General features: G+C 45.3%; 1 protein-coding gene across 2 annotated transcripts in view; it reads right to left on the bottom strand.

Moving 5' to 3' along the window:
- CAMK1D (calcium/calmodulin dependent protein kinase ID) overlaps positions 1–18,415 on the bottom strand; it is a 394,045-nt gene that overhangs the window by 237,291 nt on the left and 138,339 nt on the right. For both annotated transcript variants that reach the window (XM_081820587.1, XM_081820588.1), the window contains exon 2: positions 13,310–13,441. In XM_081820587.1, coding sequence (XP_081676713.1) covers positions 13,310–13,441 — 132 coding nt within the window. The remainder of the gene's footprint in view (positions 1–13,309; positions 13,442–18,415) is intronic.

Below are 18,415 nucleotides of genomic sequence, written 5' to 3'. Positions count from 1 at the left end.
CCCAATCATATGCCAGGTGGTCTCTCAGCTTCTACCCTACCCCGCAGGGCTCTGATTGGTCTTCATATGGCACACCACCTCAGGCGCCGTCTTCATCCCCCCAACATTCCCTCCCAGTCTTCCTCCATGCAAAACACTGCAGAGGTTACCCCGCTGCTCATGGAGGAGGTACACCTGTGGCACCTCTGTGCTCGGACCTGACCTCCCCACACCTGCTCACATGCACCTTCTCCAGTAATCCAGCGCCTCTTCCAGACTCAGCCCGCATACTGTATCTCTCTGTCTAGAAGTGTTCCAGCTGCCCCATCCACTGAGACCTCCCTTCCCCCTGCCTCTATTCCAGAAAAGCCTACCCTCCTTCCAGGTTCCTCCAATGTCACCTTCTTCTGACTCGCTGGGTGGCTATGATCAGTGGCTCTTCTGAACCTGTCTGCCAAGTGTCTGTGCCCATCCTGCAGTGTGCTCTGGCCACCTTATGCACACTTGTTGGGTGTTCCAGGAAAGCTGCCTGTCTCAACACATCAGCTCCTTGAGATGTGGACCGCATTTTATTTGTATGTGAAAGTGTGTGTCCAGTGATCAATAAGGTTCAAGAAATGAAATCTAGGAATTCAGCTCGCATTAACGCCAATTTCTTTCCAGAAGGTAGTTTTCTGGCTGGAACTTTGGAGTCATTAATACAGTTTTTTCATATTTAAAATACTGGGCAAGCTGTAAACATGAGAGGCAAAACTCAACCAGACTTGTTTTCAACAGGACGGGTATGTCATTGGTGGGCTATTCACACATTTCCCTCTGACTACATTTTAAAAGAGAGTATCATGCATCCCCTCTGAGAAGAACTGACAACAAAAGTGGAAATTCTATGCCAATTCTGAGGGGGATTCAATGTACTACATTGAAACAATTTTTTGTTGTTTTTTAGTGTCAATTTCCATCTTTGAAAAGAATACAAATTTGTCACTCTCAAACATTTTGTTAAGATAAACGTAGTTATGCTTTCAAAGTGCCCGAAGATTCTATTCACTCAAAGAAATAAAGCATTCTGAAATTTTTTTTAGAGGAAAGGGAATACATCATCATGTTCCTCAATCTTCCCTTATGTGAAATTGCTATCATTCAATGCAACAAAATATACAAAGCACCTAGGATGTCTCAGGAGCTTTGCCATGTACTAGAAATACATTTGGATCTCAGATAACACCCTTGTCCTCAAGGAGCTTTCAACGCAGTGGGAAAGAAAGACAAGGAAATGGTTAATTCCTCTACATTGTGGTGAGTGGTGCAAGAGAGAAAAATTCCAGATGCTACTGGATCTCACAGAAGGGGCAGCTAAATCTGCTTTCTGCAGGGAAGTGTCCTAGATCAGAGCGTCTCAAAGACAAATGTGCAAACCAATCACCTGGGCTTCTGGTTCCACCGCACATTCTGATTCAGAGGCACCGGGACGGGACCTGGGAGTCTGCATTTTGAACAAGTTCCCAGGTGCAGATGGTGGTCAGCAGACCACACACTTGGGGTAGCAAAGCGCCAGAGGACCAGACCCGACCTGAGGCCAGACCAGCCCAGTGCTAAGGAGGAAGTACATTCCGGCAGAAGAGGGGATGTGAAAATAGGCCAGACCACAGAGCAAACCATCCCTTTTCTCTCTATCTTAAAGAAGTAAACGAAGGGAGGGAGACAAAGAATTAAGGCTAGGCAAGTATCTGCAATCTTGGAAGGGTGATGCGGCCTTCTTACGTAGATCTGAGAGCCCTCCAATTCAGAGTAATTAGAAGACACATCTAAATTATTTAAAAGTCTGAGCCATAAAAAATTGTTAAAGGGAGCAAAGTTATTTCAAGTACTTGTAGACTCTTGAACCTACAGCTGCCCAGGGTCACCGCCATATCTCTTTAGGTGAAAAGGTAATTACCAACATTTAGGACACTGGGTTCAAGATCTTACAAATATTCATTTTTCTAGGTAGGTTTCTTTTTTAGCAGAAGAGACAAATTTCAACTGGATCTGTATCATGGTAAACCAAATTCCAAATAACAAGATTTTATATGATAAATGTAGTGTAGAACACCATCCAGAAAGAGATGCAATGAAAAACATTCTAAATGATATATTGATATTATGGGTTAGTTCATTCACAAAATTATGGTTTATGCACATAAGTGAATGCAGGTCAGTACTGCAAATGGAGATGAAATTGTATACACTAGGTGAACTCTTGAGTACAGAGAATACACAAGTCTGAAGTATGTGCTCTGCAAAGTCTCACTGCCATCTGGTCACCTGACTCGGCAACAATATTGTGGAAATATCAGGCATATTTCTTGCTTATGTAATTTCTTCAAAACAAAATTTCCATTCGGAAGCTTGTGCTATATTGTTTGACATTATTGTATTTATAAAGGAAAAAACACTCATGCTAAATGGTTTTTTAAACAGGAATATTATCTTCTTGGAAAACTTATATTGACTGAATATTAATAATAGCGGACTTCATAATAACTTCATAATGACTGTCCCTGAAGTGCCTAAATGAGCTAACGCATCCAAGTCTGCATAATAAAATACTGTGTCACTTCATTAAATGACTATGTTTTGGAAAGTAAAAACTATTTGCCATATTTCTCTAGGAAATTATATCGATAAGCAACTTATTTTTTTTTTCAGCAACTTATTCATGGATACTCTTGGTGGGTCAGATCAGCTTATCTATTCCTACTAAACTTCTATGAGGTATTAAAAAATGAAGCACTCAAAAAAAAAAAGAAAGAAAAGGCAAACGAGGAAGGAAGGAACGAACAAATGAATGAACTCTGGGCCCAAGAACAAATCCACCAAAATGTCAACCACCATATTGACATCTTTCAAGAAAACCTGAGTAGAAGCAGGTGTGGGAGTCTCCAGTTGTCTGATCAGTGGCTTTGTCCTGGAGGCACCCTACCAGGATTAAACAAACAACAAACACAAGTACAACAACAACACATCAGGCATTCCCAGAGAGAGAACTGGGTTTGGAATTGGGGAGATGTGGTTCACACCAACCACATGAACCCAACCCAGGGAAGCCTTCATTTTCAAGAAATAGCTGCCTCATCCCTTTGCTCTCCAGCTAGGAGACTTGCTAGAAAGAATACCTCATGCTTGAGTGAAAACTTCTTTCTGTAAGTTTACCTTTAGACGTAGAAAACGTTACATACTGATGTATAAAAATTTGCCATTAATGAAAATTCTGTGGTTTCTTGAGCAGGTGGACTTACCCCACAAACAGTACCTTTTAATTCAGACTCTGCCCAGTGGCTTCCCCGGCCCTGCTTCACCTACCCTGGGCCACCCTCAGATGACCCAATGTCCCTCACACCTGCTCTGACGTCCAGGACAGCCTGGGAGAAGGCAGCTCTCCCTTTGTTTCTAGAACGTCCTGGAAAGGTACAGAGAGTGCAAAGGATCAAACAGAGCAAAGAAGGAATAGGAGGTGGGCTCAGGTGTTTCGCATGCCTTCCTGGCCTGAGGCCGGATGGGGACAGTGAAGATTTCCCGGATTACAAGTACCCCATGGTAACACTGTCCATATTGCCCAAATTACTCCCCAGTCTGCAGCTGGCCTCCTCCTACTGCACTTCTGAGAAGTACTATCTTCATTCTCTTGACAAAAAACTGGCCCAAAGGACCAACATCATCTCTAACACAGGCTCTGAGGCTGGTTCCTGAGCCCCTTTCTAGTGAATTCCAGAGAACCAGAGGCAGCATGGGGTCAGAACACAAACGCAATCATAGCTGCCCACAGCACTCCTGCACCACCACGGAGGGGGAAGCAGAAAGAACAGCACATCTAATTGAAATCACCAGGGGACTGGTGGGACAGAGTCCTCAGTCCGTGGCAAACTTACCAAGGGACTTTTAAAGACAAGGAAGAGTTATTTCTTTCATTCTCCTAAGGGATGCTCTCCAAGGGAGCCAGTGTGGTTCTGTGGAAAGGGTTCTGAATTAGGAAGCCAGAAACCACCATTCTAGACGCACACCTGCTCAAGCTGGCTCTGTGACCTTGGGCCAGTCACTTACCCTTGCTGGGCCTGTCTCCTCACCTGGAGGTCAAGAGAATTGGACCAAGATCTCTCTAGGCTGCTTTTCCAGTTCTAATGCCCTTGACGAATGTTTGTGGAAGGAGACCAGAAGAGAGAAAAGGAGAGCATCAGTTTTCATGCTTGTTTCCAGCAAGACAAACAGCAAAGCTGACACAGTCTCAGCAACTCTGCAACTACACCGGGTACCCAGCCACCTCACACTGCTGACGCTGTTTCCTCAGCCAGAAGTGCTTCCTTGGGCTCCAACAGGGCACCTTACAGGGACGCAAAACATGTGTGATGTAACTTCTGGAAAGGCATCTTCCCCCACTGTCCTAGTCCCGCTATTCCCACTGTCTGGCAAGATGTCCCCCGTCCATGTAATAATAGTATAAACAGCAAGCATTTGCAGATCCCATGCCATGTGCCAGGCACTGCTCAAAGCACCTTACGAGCGTTGATTCTTTAATCTCTACAACGACTATGGGAGGCAAGGACTAGTATCATCCCCGTTTTCCCGACAATGGAAGCACAGAGCTGATATAATCTGCCCAAGGCCACAGAGCTCCTAAGTGATGTAGTTGGGTGAAAACTTAGGTAGGCTTGCTCTCAGGCCCTCACCAATATTTTACACCGCTTCTCTGATGACGGTATAAAATAGACAACTAGAGATTTATTCTTTCACCATTAATGAGCACCCCCTACAAGCAGTGGGCTGTCGCCTACATCAAGAATACGTGGCCTTGTCTTGGGGCTCCTGGGTGGCTCAGTCAGTTGAGCGTCTGACTCTTAATTTCGGCTCAGGTCATGATCTCGGGTCATGAGATTGAGCCCCGTGTTGGGCTCTGCGCTTGGCGGGGAGTCTACTTGAGATTCTCTCTCTCCTTCTCCCTCTGCCCCTCCCCTTGCTCATGCACACCCTCCCCCGCCACTTTCTCTCAAATAAATAAATAAAATCTTAAAAAAAAAAAAAGAATACATGGTCCTGTCTTAAAAAGACAACATGGAGACACCAGATGGATCAAATCATAATGGGAAAGACCGACAGACGTGGGTCTGACTTTCTGCTCTACCTGTTACTATTTATGTGGCCTCTGGAAGTTTCTCATAAACTCCCCATTCCTCATCTATAAGATGTGGATAATAATATCTACTTCATAGGATTACATAAAATGGTGCTTGTGGAAGTCCCAGCTAGTTTATAAATTATGACAAACTGAGAATATCTGTATTTAAAAATTTTATTTATTCACTTATTTTAGAGAGAGAGAAAGAAAGAGAGAAAGTGCAAGCAGGGGGAGATGCAGGGGGAGAGGGAGAGAGAGAATCTCAGGCGGACTCCCCACTGAGCACAGAGCCTGAGTCAGCACTTGACCTCATTCTCATGACCTGAGCTGAAATCAAAAGTCAGTCATTTAACCGACTGAGCCACCCAGGCGCCCTGAGAATATCTGTATTTAAATCTCAAAGGATAAAAAAAATAAAAAATAAAAAATAAAATCTCAAAGGATAAGTATAAATTGCTCTAGACTTTAGTGGACTAGGTTGAGACAAAAGTTGGATTCTGATTTTAGAGTTCTCAGTCTCTTAATTGAATTAATTCACATCTATTTCAATTAATCTATTGACATCTATCATCTATTGAAATCTATCGATATTTCTTTCTTACAAGCATGAGGATTCCAACCAGTTGTTTCTAGTTGTTTCATCCAAAGTTCCAATGGTGGTTTCCTAACAGAAGGGAGGGCTGGGTATCCTAAAACATGGAAGGAAGCCCCACAAGTGAGAAGCTCTCTGCTGCCTCCCCAGCTCCATCATTTGCTCAAACTATACACTCTGCACCTCAGGTTCTCCTTTCGTGAAGTGGATACAACAGTTTCTGCCCTCATCTCTTCCACAGAGATATTCTGAGCTCTTACCATAGTACAATGAGAGTAGTAATGCCTAACACTGCATCCTCCCTAACACCTGAACATTTCAAAGTTTCAAAAAGCTTTTCATATGTCTTATTATCTTACTTAGGTAACTAGACAGCAGATTTTTAACAGCCTTGAGGGGTATATTTACTAAATTCGGCAAAAAGAATTTTCTGCTCTTCAGTAGAAAGATATAAAAACACTGACATGTATTTAAAATGTGCATATAGATGCATATGTACATTGTGAATATGTGCATATATGTATATGCATATCCACACACATGCATGTATATATGCACAGAGACACGTACACATGCATGCATTTAGCACATTAATTCTGCAGAATTCAGCAAGAATGAAGACAGCACATCTAACATACTACAGCATTTGTTCAGAAATATCCTTGCATGTGTTTGGATTCCCCAGTGAGACCTACCACATGTCTGAATACTATAGTCAACACTATTTTTAAAATATTTCTAAAAGAAAGTGCAAACGGTTAAAAATTGGATAATGAATCCCATTTATCAAATTCCATGCAACTACTATTTTAGAAATGATTTCTTTAGTTACATACTTCCTAAAAACTTTAGACCAGTCACCTAAGACTCTGGCCTCAATTTTAAGATGACTTCGAGAAGTCAGTCAGTCATACAACTTTAAGATGGTGACTGTTTAAACCACTCCAATGATAACCTTGGACTTCAGGTATGTAGAATAAAATTTATTCACCAAATTATGCATAGTTTAAACTAGATGATCAATCATAAATAAAACCTCACTAAAACCATTTCTCTGCCCATATAAATAATGCCAAAACCATGCAGAGGACAAATTTTATAAAACGTAACGTTAAACAGAAGAGTAACAGCAAACCGTCGGTGTATATTTATTTCTTTTTCTGCATTGGCCATCATCCTCTATCTCAGCACTCCTGTACTTACTTGTTCCTGCTGTGTGATCCTCCAATACAAGCTCTTCTGAATTTTTAGGAATATTAGGTCACAAAATACATATACATTTCTGTTGGAATCATTTAAGTGATATCCATATAAATCATTAGCTAAGTAAGTTCAGAGAGGAAGGAGGAAAACATTTGCCAAGCTATATTATTAGAGGAATTTAAACAGCCAACCAGCCCACACAAGGTTGACTCCCCCAGCACCACATTAGGTGGCAGGGAGATCGTGCATGGGAACAAGCCTGCAAGTAACTGACACTACCTTGAAAAGTGTGATAAAACACACTGTTTCTTCAACTACTCGAAATATCTGCGGAGTCATATATATAGTATAAAAGGTGGTAAGAGCAGCCAGACTGGATTTAAGTTGGCTCTGTTGCCATAGGAAAATCACCTTCCCCTCAAACCTGCCTCCTCTTCTAGAATGGAGTTCTGTAAGCAATGCCCAAGAAATTGATAATAAAATAACATATCCCAATAATAATGCAATTGCAATAATAATACATTGATTCTGGATCTCAAATCAAATAAAAAAAATGTTCCTAGATTATCTGCTATGGACAAAGTACCAGGTGAAGACCACTAGGAAGCACAAATGTAGCTTCTCTGACTGTACAGTTGGGCTGGCAATAACCATATTGATTTCTTATCACACACACAATGTTAAGCTGAAATAAAACAATGAGTACCAAATGGTGGCAAGGCAAGATTGAGGTCAGGTCTCTCCTAGGGCCATAGGGAAGAGAGTCAGCTCTTCTTTGGGATTCGATGCTTTCACAGAGCCTGGTTTGAATAGGTCCCGGCTGGGTTGTGTCCAGATTCTGGCAGGCATGGGGTCATTCAGCAGACGCACCCACATGTGCCTACTCCAAGCTTGGCAAAATTGTGACTTCAATCACACAACAACACCACCCACCAAATCACGAACCGCGCCTCCCTCACCTCTGTTTTAATTGAATGACATGTTTTTTCTACATTAAGGAACTTGCACTAAGGGTTTTCTGGGAGGAGTCAAGGGTTCTAGGATTATAAACGATATACTTCCTTCTCTGCTGGTTATCACATGGCCTTTGCCATTACTTTTCATATTTCCTGCCTGTGTCCTTAATTCCAAAACTACTTTTCCAAAGAAAAGGTCTCCCTTTGTTAGAATATCATCTTCGAAACAGATCAAATAGATCCTTAAAAAGCTATCTTGGTGCCTGAGAAACTCTGAGTATCAGCTTTACCAGCTTAGCCATTTCCAGCCACTGGAAAAGTGGTTTTGTTCACCCCGAATCAATGAATTTCTACTGAAGCGTATGTTTCTCTAATACACACAATAAACTGGCATTTGGCAGTGATTTCAGCACGTAAACAGGGCCAGCCTGCCATGAGAACAAAGCTGCAGGAACAGAAGCAAGCCAGATTTCAATGAGTTCATCTATGGGGAAACCTTTCTCTGAAGGGTATTACTTAATACAAAACCAGCTGTCCTCGCCTTTGAGTGCTCAAGCTGCCTTCCCCCGAGTAAGTCTGCACTGAGAGAAATGTGTCTGGTCTAAGAAAACCAGAGAATCAAGCTACTGCAAGGAGCGCTCAGGCCTCTGGAGTTCTGCAGGTGCCTGGCTAAGTGTCCATTCACTCTCCAGAAGGCACAGGCTCACCACGCTTCCTGCAACCCATCCTGACTTGGCCACAGGGAATCCTGGGCTTTGGCGTCTGCCACCTTTAGCGGCCTTGATCCCCTTCCGATAGTGCACCTATCGCTGAGTCGTGCTGACTTGACCAACCCCGACTCCAGCTTCTTCAGTCCAGGAATGGCTGTTACTACCCTCCTTCTTTGGCCCCCCTCAAAGAACCAGCTGCTTCCCTTGAACCCAGCCAGCGGCTGGTGCCTGCTCCCCGCTAACAAGATGGCGGGCTCAAGTCAATTTCCCTCACTTACGATGAGATCCAGCTCTTTGAAAGGGACCATATTTGAGTTCCCTCCTCTAACTGAAACCTCTCACCTAAAGGAAGCACTGTCTGGCGTGTTTGTGCATGGACACATCTCTCCACACAGCTGAACACAGAAGAGCATTTTCACCCCCTGGGCAGTGAGACTAGGAGGCAAGGGCCCCATGCAGCTCTTCTCAACACTGAGTCGGCTGCGTGTCCGAATCGCTAGGTGTGGAGCAGGGGAAGCGCCCACCATAACCTCCAACGCAGTTGGTCTAGGATGGATCCTGAGCATCTGATGTTCTGAAAAGCATCCCCGGTGACTTTAATGTGGGTGGAAAGCCGCTGATTTAGGGAGAAAATGGCAAAGACGTTCAGCCGAGACTCCCCAGTGTACCCAGATGGAGAACATCCAATTTAAAAGCCAGTCCTACCCAGATCCCTGCCCCCTGCCCACTCCCACCCCCCACCGCAAGATAATCTCTGCAGCCTACAAAGTATGCATTGGAACAGCATGTTGAACTCTGGGGCCACACTTCATTTAGATGGTGCCTCTGCAACCCGCCTAAGCCTCGGAACCCCCTATTAGGGAAAGGGATCCTCTAGATATATTTGTTTTCCATCTCCTCCCCTCTTCATCTCTCATTTAAATGCAGCCCTGGTTATATACTTGCCTTTCTGCTTCTCCAGAAAATGCTTTATGTGCTGCCTTGAAATGAGATTTGGGCAGTGCCTGCCCTCTAAGTAAATAACAGCACAAAAACTATAAGCTCTATAATGCAATCAGGGGATGCAACACTAATGATATGATATTCCATAAGGCACAAAAGACTCCATTTGAGGGACGAAAACCAGCCATTCTGCTGGGGAAACTCACATGGAATCAGAGAGATCCTGCCCCCTGAATGCCAGAGTCAGACCAGCAGCTTTCTGTTACATAGTGACTGTCCACCATGATGCTTGTCACTTGTTATTCCTCGGAGCCTGGTTTCCTATCTACTTATCAAGTAGAAAATTCATTTTAGAACTATTTTCAGAGCAAGTATGAAGACATCCTTAAGGATAAATTAGCTACATTACTTCGATTCAATGAAACATAAATCTCTCACCCTGCAATGAGCTCAGCACATCGGAGGACAAGCCATCCTCAGACGGGCCTGCTTAGATGAAAAATGGCACAGAAATACACAAATGACTGGGGTATATAGCAGAACATGGAATAAAGCAGGTCTCTTTGGGACCTCATCTACAATGATTTAGCTATGGAAAGTACCACGAAGTTTTTTTGTTCTTTGTTGTTTCAGAAAGTTTTAACATCCAGCAAGCCCAGATCACAACCATGTTCCAGACCTAGCTAGGCAATTGGCCATTCCCACCTGGCCCTCCCAAGACCCTCAAACTCAGTGTGTCTAAATCAGAACTCAGCACCTGCCCTCCAGTGCTTGCATTCCTGATCTCAGTTAAGGAGTTGGTATCTACCCCGGTTATCCAATCAGAAACCTGATGGTTATCTTAGAACATTATCTCTTCTCAACCCTCTCCCCACTTCTTCCAAATCCCTAAGTCCTGGACATTCCATGTTGTGCACACCGTCATCTTTGTCTCTCCCATCCCAGCTCAAGCTCCTGTTTCTACATGTTGCTTCCCAGACTCCTCCGAGAGCCTCCTAACAGTTCCCCTGCACTAAGTCTCTCCCCCTCCAATCCCTCCTGCATTCCGCCACAATAATCTTAATGAAACAATCCTGATCATGTCACTCATCCATTAAAACCCTTCAGTGGCTGACTGTCTATGGAATGATGTTCAAAGTCCAAAGCAGGGTATGCGATCCTCCTCAATGCAACCTCTCCAACCTCAGGTCTCCGTGCCTCACCTTGAACCATCTGCCCCAGTCAAATGAGCCACTTCCCAGCACACCAGCCTGTCTCCCATCCCCTGACCTCTGCTGGGGCAGCTCCCTCCTGGTTGGAATAACCCCGTCTTTCTGCCCCCAGCAAAATATACTCTCTGTCTGGGCCCACCTCCTCCTCAAAACCTTTGCTCTCACCCCTCCCCGAAGGAAGAACTGGGCAGCTTGCACCTTGAGCCCCTGGTCAGACCTTCTCTCAAGGAATCTACATTATCACACTTATTTATAACCCAGCTGTAAGCTCCTGGAAGGCCAGAATTGCATCTTATCTTTCCAACCTTGGTGCCTAGCAGTGCCACCTGACACACAGGAATTTAATAAATATTGGTTAAATGTTTGAATGTTGTGATGATGGCATTCTAACAGTTCCAAAACTGTTTTTCTTTACCACTCATACGCTTTGCTTTTGGCTGCTTATGATGCAGAACTGCCTCTTGCAAATCATTTGCAGAGATCCAAAAAAAAAATCAGCACAGGAGATTTATCACCTTCTTATTCCCCTTGAGAAATCATTTCTTTTTTCTTTATTCCTGAAAGAAGGGTCACACTTCAAGGCACTTCAAGAGCTGATAATAAGAAATGACCAAAATGAGTTACTCCAAATTCCTGTCCTACCTGCAGTTCAATGTCCTCTCCCTGAAAGTGATTATTGACGTAGGCACCAGGTTGAGACACTAATTAAAGCAGAATGACCATGGCATAAACCAAGACTGGCTTCTGAAATCTATATCTGTGCCCCCTGCCCACGTAGATGCAGAATAACTATAAGAATAAAAACTGACTTCCCTGGTTTTGTGGCTTCTAAGCCTATGAGGGAGTCACCTAAAAATAAAGGTGCCATTCTCAATTCAGCGGTGGGCAGCCCCTGTGCCCACGGCCAAAGCTCTGGAAGGTTCTGGGCCCACTCAGAATTCCATCTGAATGTCAAATATCTGCAATGTGGCTGCAAGACCCAGCAAACACCCTCTTCCCCAAGTGCTGATTTCATATTGGAAAATGAACAATTTAAATAAATGTTTCATTAACGTGGTGTTTTCCTGCTTGATGCTAATGTACTTAGAGTAATTTGTTTTTCCAGGTTCTCTTCCATAGGATCATTTCATGCAATCCTCCCCAGGACAATCTGAAACTCTTTGTGTCCCTAACAGACAATCCAGAGAACCTAGAAACCAACCAAACAACCAAACCACCAAACAAATAAGCAAAAACCCTTCCGCTGAAAAGCTGTCGAGACCCATTTGTTCTGGAACACAGATCACATACAACGCAGAACAGGACAGACCATCCTGACCACGTTGGTGGCCCTGGGTTTGTACCAACAGCAACACAGCATCCTTCAGCAGGCACTACGGGTCCCAGAGAGACAAGTGCGAGAGGTGGGTTATTCAGGAAGAATGTGAGTATGTAACATTTTGTTTTGAGCCCCTAGAAGGCTTGTTCCCACTCTGCTTTGCTTATCTGTACATGGATTCTTGCTGTGTGCTGACTCCAAACCCCAAAAATTTCAAGGATATTTCTAACATCCTTTATTAATAGAAGCTCTTAAGAATTTCATAGCATAATGCTCAGATACACTCTCCAAACATGCAAAAGCAGGTACCCTATAAGGGTTTGTTCCCCCAACCCTGTGAGACACAGGGGATCATGTCAACATGGGGAGCAGGCTGGACGGCACACCATTAAGACATCATCTTTTGGGGGGATCCAGCCACATCAGAATGGCTCTGTGTGTGCCATCATGCTGGAAGCGGGATTTTGATTCGGTTCTATCACACATGGCGAACGAAATTAAAACCAACAAAGAGGTGAAGCACTTGAACGGTGCACTCTGCGGAACTTGCTGGATGCCAGGAGCCATGTGTGTGGCAGGAAGCAGAAGACCGATTAAAGAGTATGTAAATGACTCTGGTGGCGTTGGCACTCCAGGCTCTGCCATCTAGGAGCCACAAGGCCCTGGATAAGTGACTTTATTCTGAGCTTCATCTCCTGCTTGTAAAATAAAGCCATGACAACGAGAAAACAGAAACAGTACGAGCAGCAGGGCGACAGCGGCTACCCTCTACTGAGCATTCACGACTCACGACGTAGCAGGTGCCGTGGAAAGCACCCTATAAACACTTGTTAAGCACCATCTCCCTTACTCCTGAGGACCCCTTCGAGGGAGAGATGCTTAACTCCAGTTCATGGAGAAGGCTCAGGGTTCAGTGACCAGCCCAAGGTCACCGAGCTAGAGTGAGTTCAAACCAAGTCTTTCTGACCAGTGTGTTCATTGGAGATCGTAACTCCAAAGACTGCCACAAAAGGTGTGAGATGATAGGTATATATATATATATATATATATACAGACACACATATATATGCAAAATGCTCTGAATGCACCACAAGAACATCAGTCATTGGTAATGCCCGTCCCTTCCAGCATTCGGATTGGCCTCGTTGACCTCTGGGCACCCAGCTCCTGGCGGCCTCTCCTTCCCCCAGATGGGGACCCAACAATCCAAAGGTGGTGGGGAAAGAGGCCATCCCCCGGGGGCACTTACTTTCTCAGAACAGCTATCTCGTTCTCTATGCTGCTCTCCTTGCCCTTCAGCGCCTTCTTAGGGATGCACTTCACCGCAAAGAGTCTTCCACTGGCCTTCTCTTCGGCCAAGACCACTTCAGAAAATGCCCCGCTGTGAACAAAAAAGGAGAAAAAGAAGCGGCTTAGATTCAGAGTTCCACAGGGTTCCCCGGTGGCTCTTCCAATCCTGTTACCAAGGTTGAAGGAATAATAACAACAATGGCCAGCATTACTGTTACTTTTTTAGCCAGCATCACTCCCTACTGGACTTCTTCATGCAAACAAGTACACACACGCAAAGATGCCCTCGTGCAAAGGGCCACGGGGATGTCCACCTGGGTTGGAGCCGCTCCCACCACCACCTGCCACCCTGCAGAACAACGCAGTGGCAGTCGCCTCGGAGCAAACAGGGATGCTCCCAGAATGGTTCCTGCAGAGAAAGCTCGCGTCCATCTCAGTAGCCAGCACCCCACCCCCAAGTCAACGAGAAAGTAATGCTCGAATTTCTAGATTCCTCACAGGTCCCTTCATTCCAAGAAAATTTCGGAGCCCGTTGCAAACGTTAATTAATTCTCACCAACAGGTAAGGGTGTAACTGAAATGTGAGTTGATGCGACACATGGTATCGACATGGGGCTAATTTATTGGTCAGGACACCCAAGTTGTTTTTCAATACAAACAAAGGCATACATGATGCCCTGAGTGGGGGAGACTATTCTGCCTGAAAATGTGAATTGAACTCTGCAAAGGCAGAACAACACACTGAAAATACAACCAGGACATTTGGGGTCAGAGAGCTCATTTCTCCAGAGAAGACCCCTGTGGTCAGCAAGCCCCAGAGCCAGCACCTCAGTGGCCGCCGTGTTCCCCACCCCGTCACCTCCTCTATCTGCCAGCAGGCAGGGCCTGGGTCCCATGCTCGGCCTGGGGGGCAGAACGTCCCTAAGGACTGAAACAGAAGTAGGGTCCTCCATTGCCCACTCCAGGCCCCAGGAACTTGGGCTCTGTGCACACGGGCTAAGGAAAATCCATGGTCCACTGAGTCATTCCCTGTCTCTAGACTTCAAGGAGCAACTCTTTTTCCCTCAGAGAGATACTACACATGGCTTCTACACAGTTATAATTAAAGACAAACCCTCCTGCATCAAAAGAAACCACTAGAAGGACCAAGGTCATCCCAATACCGGAGCCTCAGGGTCTCTGTTCTTCAGTCAACATCAAAGAGATGCTCAAGCAAGGAAAACATACTTTTCTCTTCCTCTCTTTACCCATGTGACAAGGGTACATCTCCATCACAGACCAAAGAAAATACAAATATATATATTTTAAAATCCCTTCCAGTGAGAGGAATTCACTCTGCTTAGTGCAATTAACTGAGTCTTCAGACAACGCTCCTTCTGGAACATAAATTCGAGAGAAAAAGTTCAGCTACCTTCATGTCTATATCTAATTATATAAACCTGAGGGGCAGAAGATCGGCTTTCCACCAAAGAACCAAATGGAAAATATCAGAACAAAGATCTTCTGCCCAAATCCACAAATCACTGGTCGCATGCCTTGCGTGCCTCACAGACACAGAAACCTTCTAGAACCAACCAGAACAACAATTATGAAACATAAATACAAAAAACCTACAACAGATTTCTCACAGAGGGATAAATGGAATCAGACATTCACGGCCAACAGATTTCGCCCAATGAAACCAATTCTTGGCAACTTGAGGGAATCCCCTGAACCCAACTGTCTCTCCTCCTCACCCCTGTCTCTGGGATTGACTGACAGGGATCCACTTTACAGCAAAGGCTCTTAGGTGGACAAAACCATGGACAATTATGCTCTGCTCGCTTTCCTTACCCTCCAGAAGGTAGAACAAGAACTATGTTAGAGATGAGAAAAATCAGGGAGGAAAGACCAGGATTCTAGCACCAGGGGTGATCTTAAACCAGGGATTCCATGCATTTGTTTTCGGTTTCCCTATGTGCCATTTGAGTCCTTGGTGCTGATGACACCACAGTGGTTTCTCTCCTGAGTCTGTTGGGCTGAGCGCATCTATTTTCCAGAGAGGAGAGAAGCCCTTTAGTAGCAGTGACCAAGCTGCCAGAGTTTGGTCTGAGACCTGCTAGACTTCTCGGCTGCCCCCTGCCCTGCTCTGCACCCACCATGCTCCTTCCTCTTCAGAATCTGCATGGAGAGTAACAGACTACGGCCAACACGGAAGAGGTACTAGCTATCAAGAGCTTGTAAGAGAAAACACCTCCTTATTCTGTTGATCATTCCCTCCCTGGAAAACAGAGTGAGAAGTGAGGTTTCTGTGTATGAACTGACCTGGACCCATGACAGAAGGAGGGGACTAAGGTCTCCATGGGAGCCAGTGCTGGTGGGCTGCTGCAGGAAGCTGGGGTCAAGGTGAGGCAGTAATGCTCCTGGATCGAGGGCTCTCTGTCTTTGTCCCTGACTTCAGGAGGGATGGACTTATCTGCAACCCTGGGTGAGGGCAGGACAGTGGGACATAAATACGTAAGGGGCTTCACAAGCTAAGCTTGACCACAAGTTACCTGTGAAAGGACACAAGGCAGGCCCCCGATGGCCAAGGATGCCCGCCATGACTCCAGGAGTCTCCATCCACAGTTCCCCCGTGGAGTCACAAAGCCAAGGCTACAGTCCCATTCTCTCAGGCTGAAATTCAGTCTGCAATCCCATGTCTGGGCATGCTACCAAAAGAATCGATAGCAGGGACTCAAACAGATATTTGTGCCCCCATGCTCATAGCTGCATTATTCACAAGAGCCGAAAGGTGGGAACGACCCAGATATGCATCAATGGATGAATGGATAAACAAAATGTGGCCTATCCATATAATGGACTATTATTCAGCCATACCAGAGAATGGAATTTTGGCACCTGCTACAAGACGGATGAACCCTGAAGACATGACAGGAAATGAAATAGGCCAGAATCAAAAGGACAAATACTGTACGATTCCACTTATACGAAGTACCCAGGGTGGTCAAATGCATACATAGAAAGAGGAATGGTGGTTGCCAGATTTGGGGGAGCAGAGAATGGGGAGTCAGTGTTTAATGGGGACAGGGTTTCTATATGGGAAGATAAACAACGTCTGCAGATGGCTGGTGGTGATGGTTACACAAGAGTGTGAATTGACTTAATGCCACTGAACTACATGCTTACAAATGGTTAAAGGGATACATTTTATATTATGTATGTTTTACCGTAAGAAAAAATTAAAAGTCTGCCTGGTTCTACTCACTGGCATTACCTGGGGATGGACGCGCTGAAAAAATTCAATAAACCTTTTCTCTCACTACCTTCCTGAAGGAGAAAGAAATGAGTAACAGCAGGGGTCGTATACCACTTGGCACTCACAAAGCACTTTGGCGTTTATCAGCTAATCCAATTCTTGCCGCAACCCCAGAAAGTGTACAGGGCGTGTGACTTCACCTCCGTTTTGCAGATAAAGAAGCCGGGGCTCAGTCACACAGGTAGTAAGGTTCAGAAAAGGAAGTTTAGGTTTCCTAACCCCTCCGAGGTCCTTTCCCACACACTACGCTGGGCTGAAGCATGCTGTTGGCAGGGAGCCTGGCTCTCAAACACGGAAGGTGACAGCCGTGGAGGGTCACCGTGCCTCTGGGTGAGCTGCCAACCCTCCCCAAGAGTGCAAATCCACCTCCTCGCCTCCTTATTTAGCCAAACAATGTGCATTTACCTTCTTCAGCTTTCCAAAGACAAAGCTGTCTGGTCTTCTTAGGCGATACAAGATTAGCATAAATTGTTATTGTTCCTGCAATAAGCAGAAATCACTTGAAGGCACTTCCCCCCATTGCAGGAAAGCTAATTAAAAACATCAGAAGCAGAAACACATGAATGAAGAGTTTGGGCACTTTCAATGTAATTACACAACAAAGAAGTGTGTGTCTGGGCTGGGGCAGGGTGGGGTGGGAGAGGGGGAAGGAGAGAGGGGGAGGCAGGCTGGGAGGCGGCTGGTGGCAGGAAGGAAGATGGCAAGAACAATGATCTGAGAGTCCATAAAGGTTTCAGACAACCCAATGAAATAAATTCCTAGGAACACAAGCAGGGACAGAGAGTTACAGAGTTTTAGAAATACAGAGGTCAAAGGAGGTTTCCCCCCATCAGCTGCCCATTTAAAATGGAACGGTAGAGACTTCCAGCCAGACTGTGCACACCTGCATCTTGGAATGCAGTCTGCTTCTGCCTGGCACCCAGGCCCCCCCACCCCGGTCTCTGCAATCTGACTCCCGCAACCCCAACGGCCCCGTTTGCCTGGAACCAGGTGGTCTGGGCCCTAGGGGAGGGGCCGTCTCCCAACAGCTCAATCAATGGCTCCTTCTTGCTGCTCATCCTACTGGTTTCTTGTATGGCCTCCTTCCTAAAACTCACTTCTTCTTGGATCTACAACACAGTTCTCACCTTTTACCTCCTGTCCATTGTGTCTCCACCTCCACCTGCTCCTCTTCCCCCCATCAAACGTCAATGCTCCCCCAGGCTGCATCCTTGGCTCTCCCTTCATCCTATTCTGCACCTGCCCCCTGGAAAATCAGTTGTCTCCAGTTTCCACCCCCCAACTCCTCGTGGCCCCCTAACCTTCATCTAAATGTTAATCTTGTTCATGTGCAATCTCATCTTTCCAGCTGCTTACGAGGGCCTTCTGGCTGAATCTCCCGACCAGCCTCTGAAGAGCCCCATAAACAAAGTAAAAAACAATATTTTTTTATTAATTTTTTTAAATTTTATTTTATTATGTTACGTGGCTAAAATTAACAAGTCAGGAAACGACAGATGTTGGCGAGGGTGCGGAGAAAGGAGAACCCTCCTACGCTGTTGGTGGGAATGCAAGCTGGTGCAGTCACTCTGGAAAACAGTATGGAGGTTCCTCAAAAAGTTGAAAATAGAGCTACCATATGATCCAGCAACTGCACTACTGGGTATTTACCCCAAAGATACAAATGTAGGGATCCAAAGGGGTACGTGCACCCTGATGTTTATAGCAGCAATGTCCACAATAGCCAAACTATGGAAAGAGCCAAGATGTCCATCAACAGATGGATGG

This window comes from Leptonychotes weddellii, chromosome 5 (assembly GCF_054177405.1).
Source record: "Leptonychotes weddellii isolate Sample4059 chromosome 5, ASM5417740v2, whole genome shotgun sequence".
Lineage (NCBI taxonomy): Eukaryota > Metazoa > Chordata > Mammalia > Carnivora > Phocidae > Leptonychotes > Leptonychotes weddellii.
Note: the sequence above shows the minus strand (reverse complement) of the source record. Positions and strands in the feature narration are given on the sequence as shown.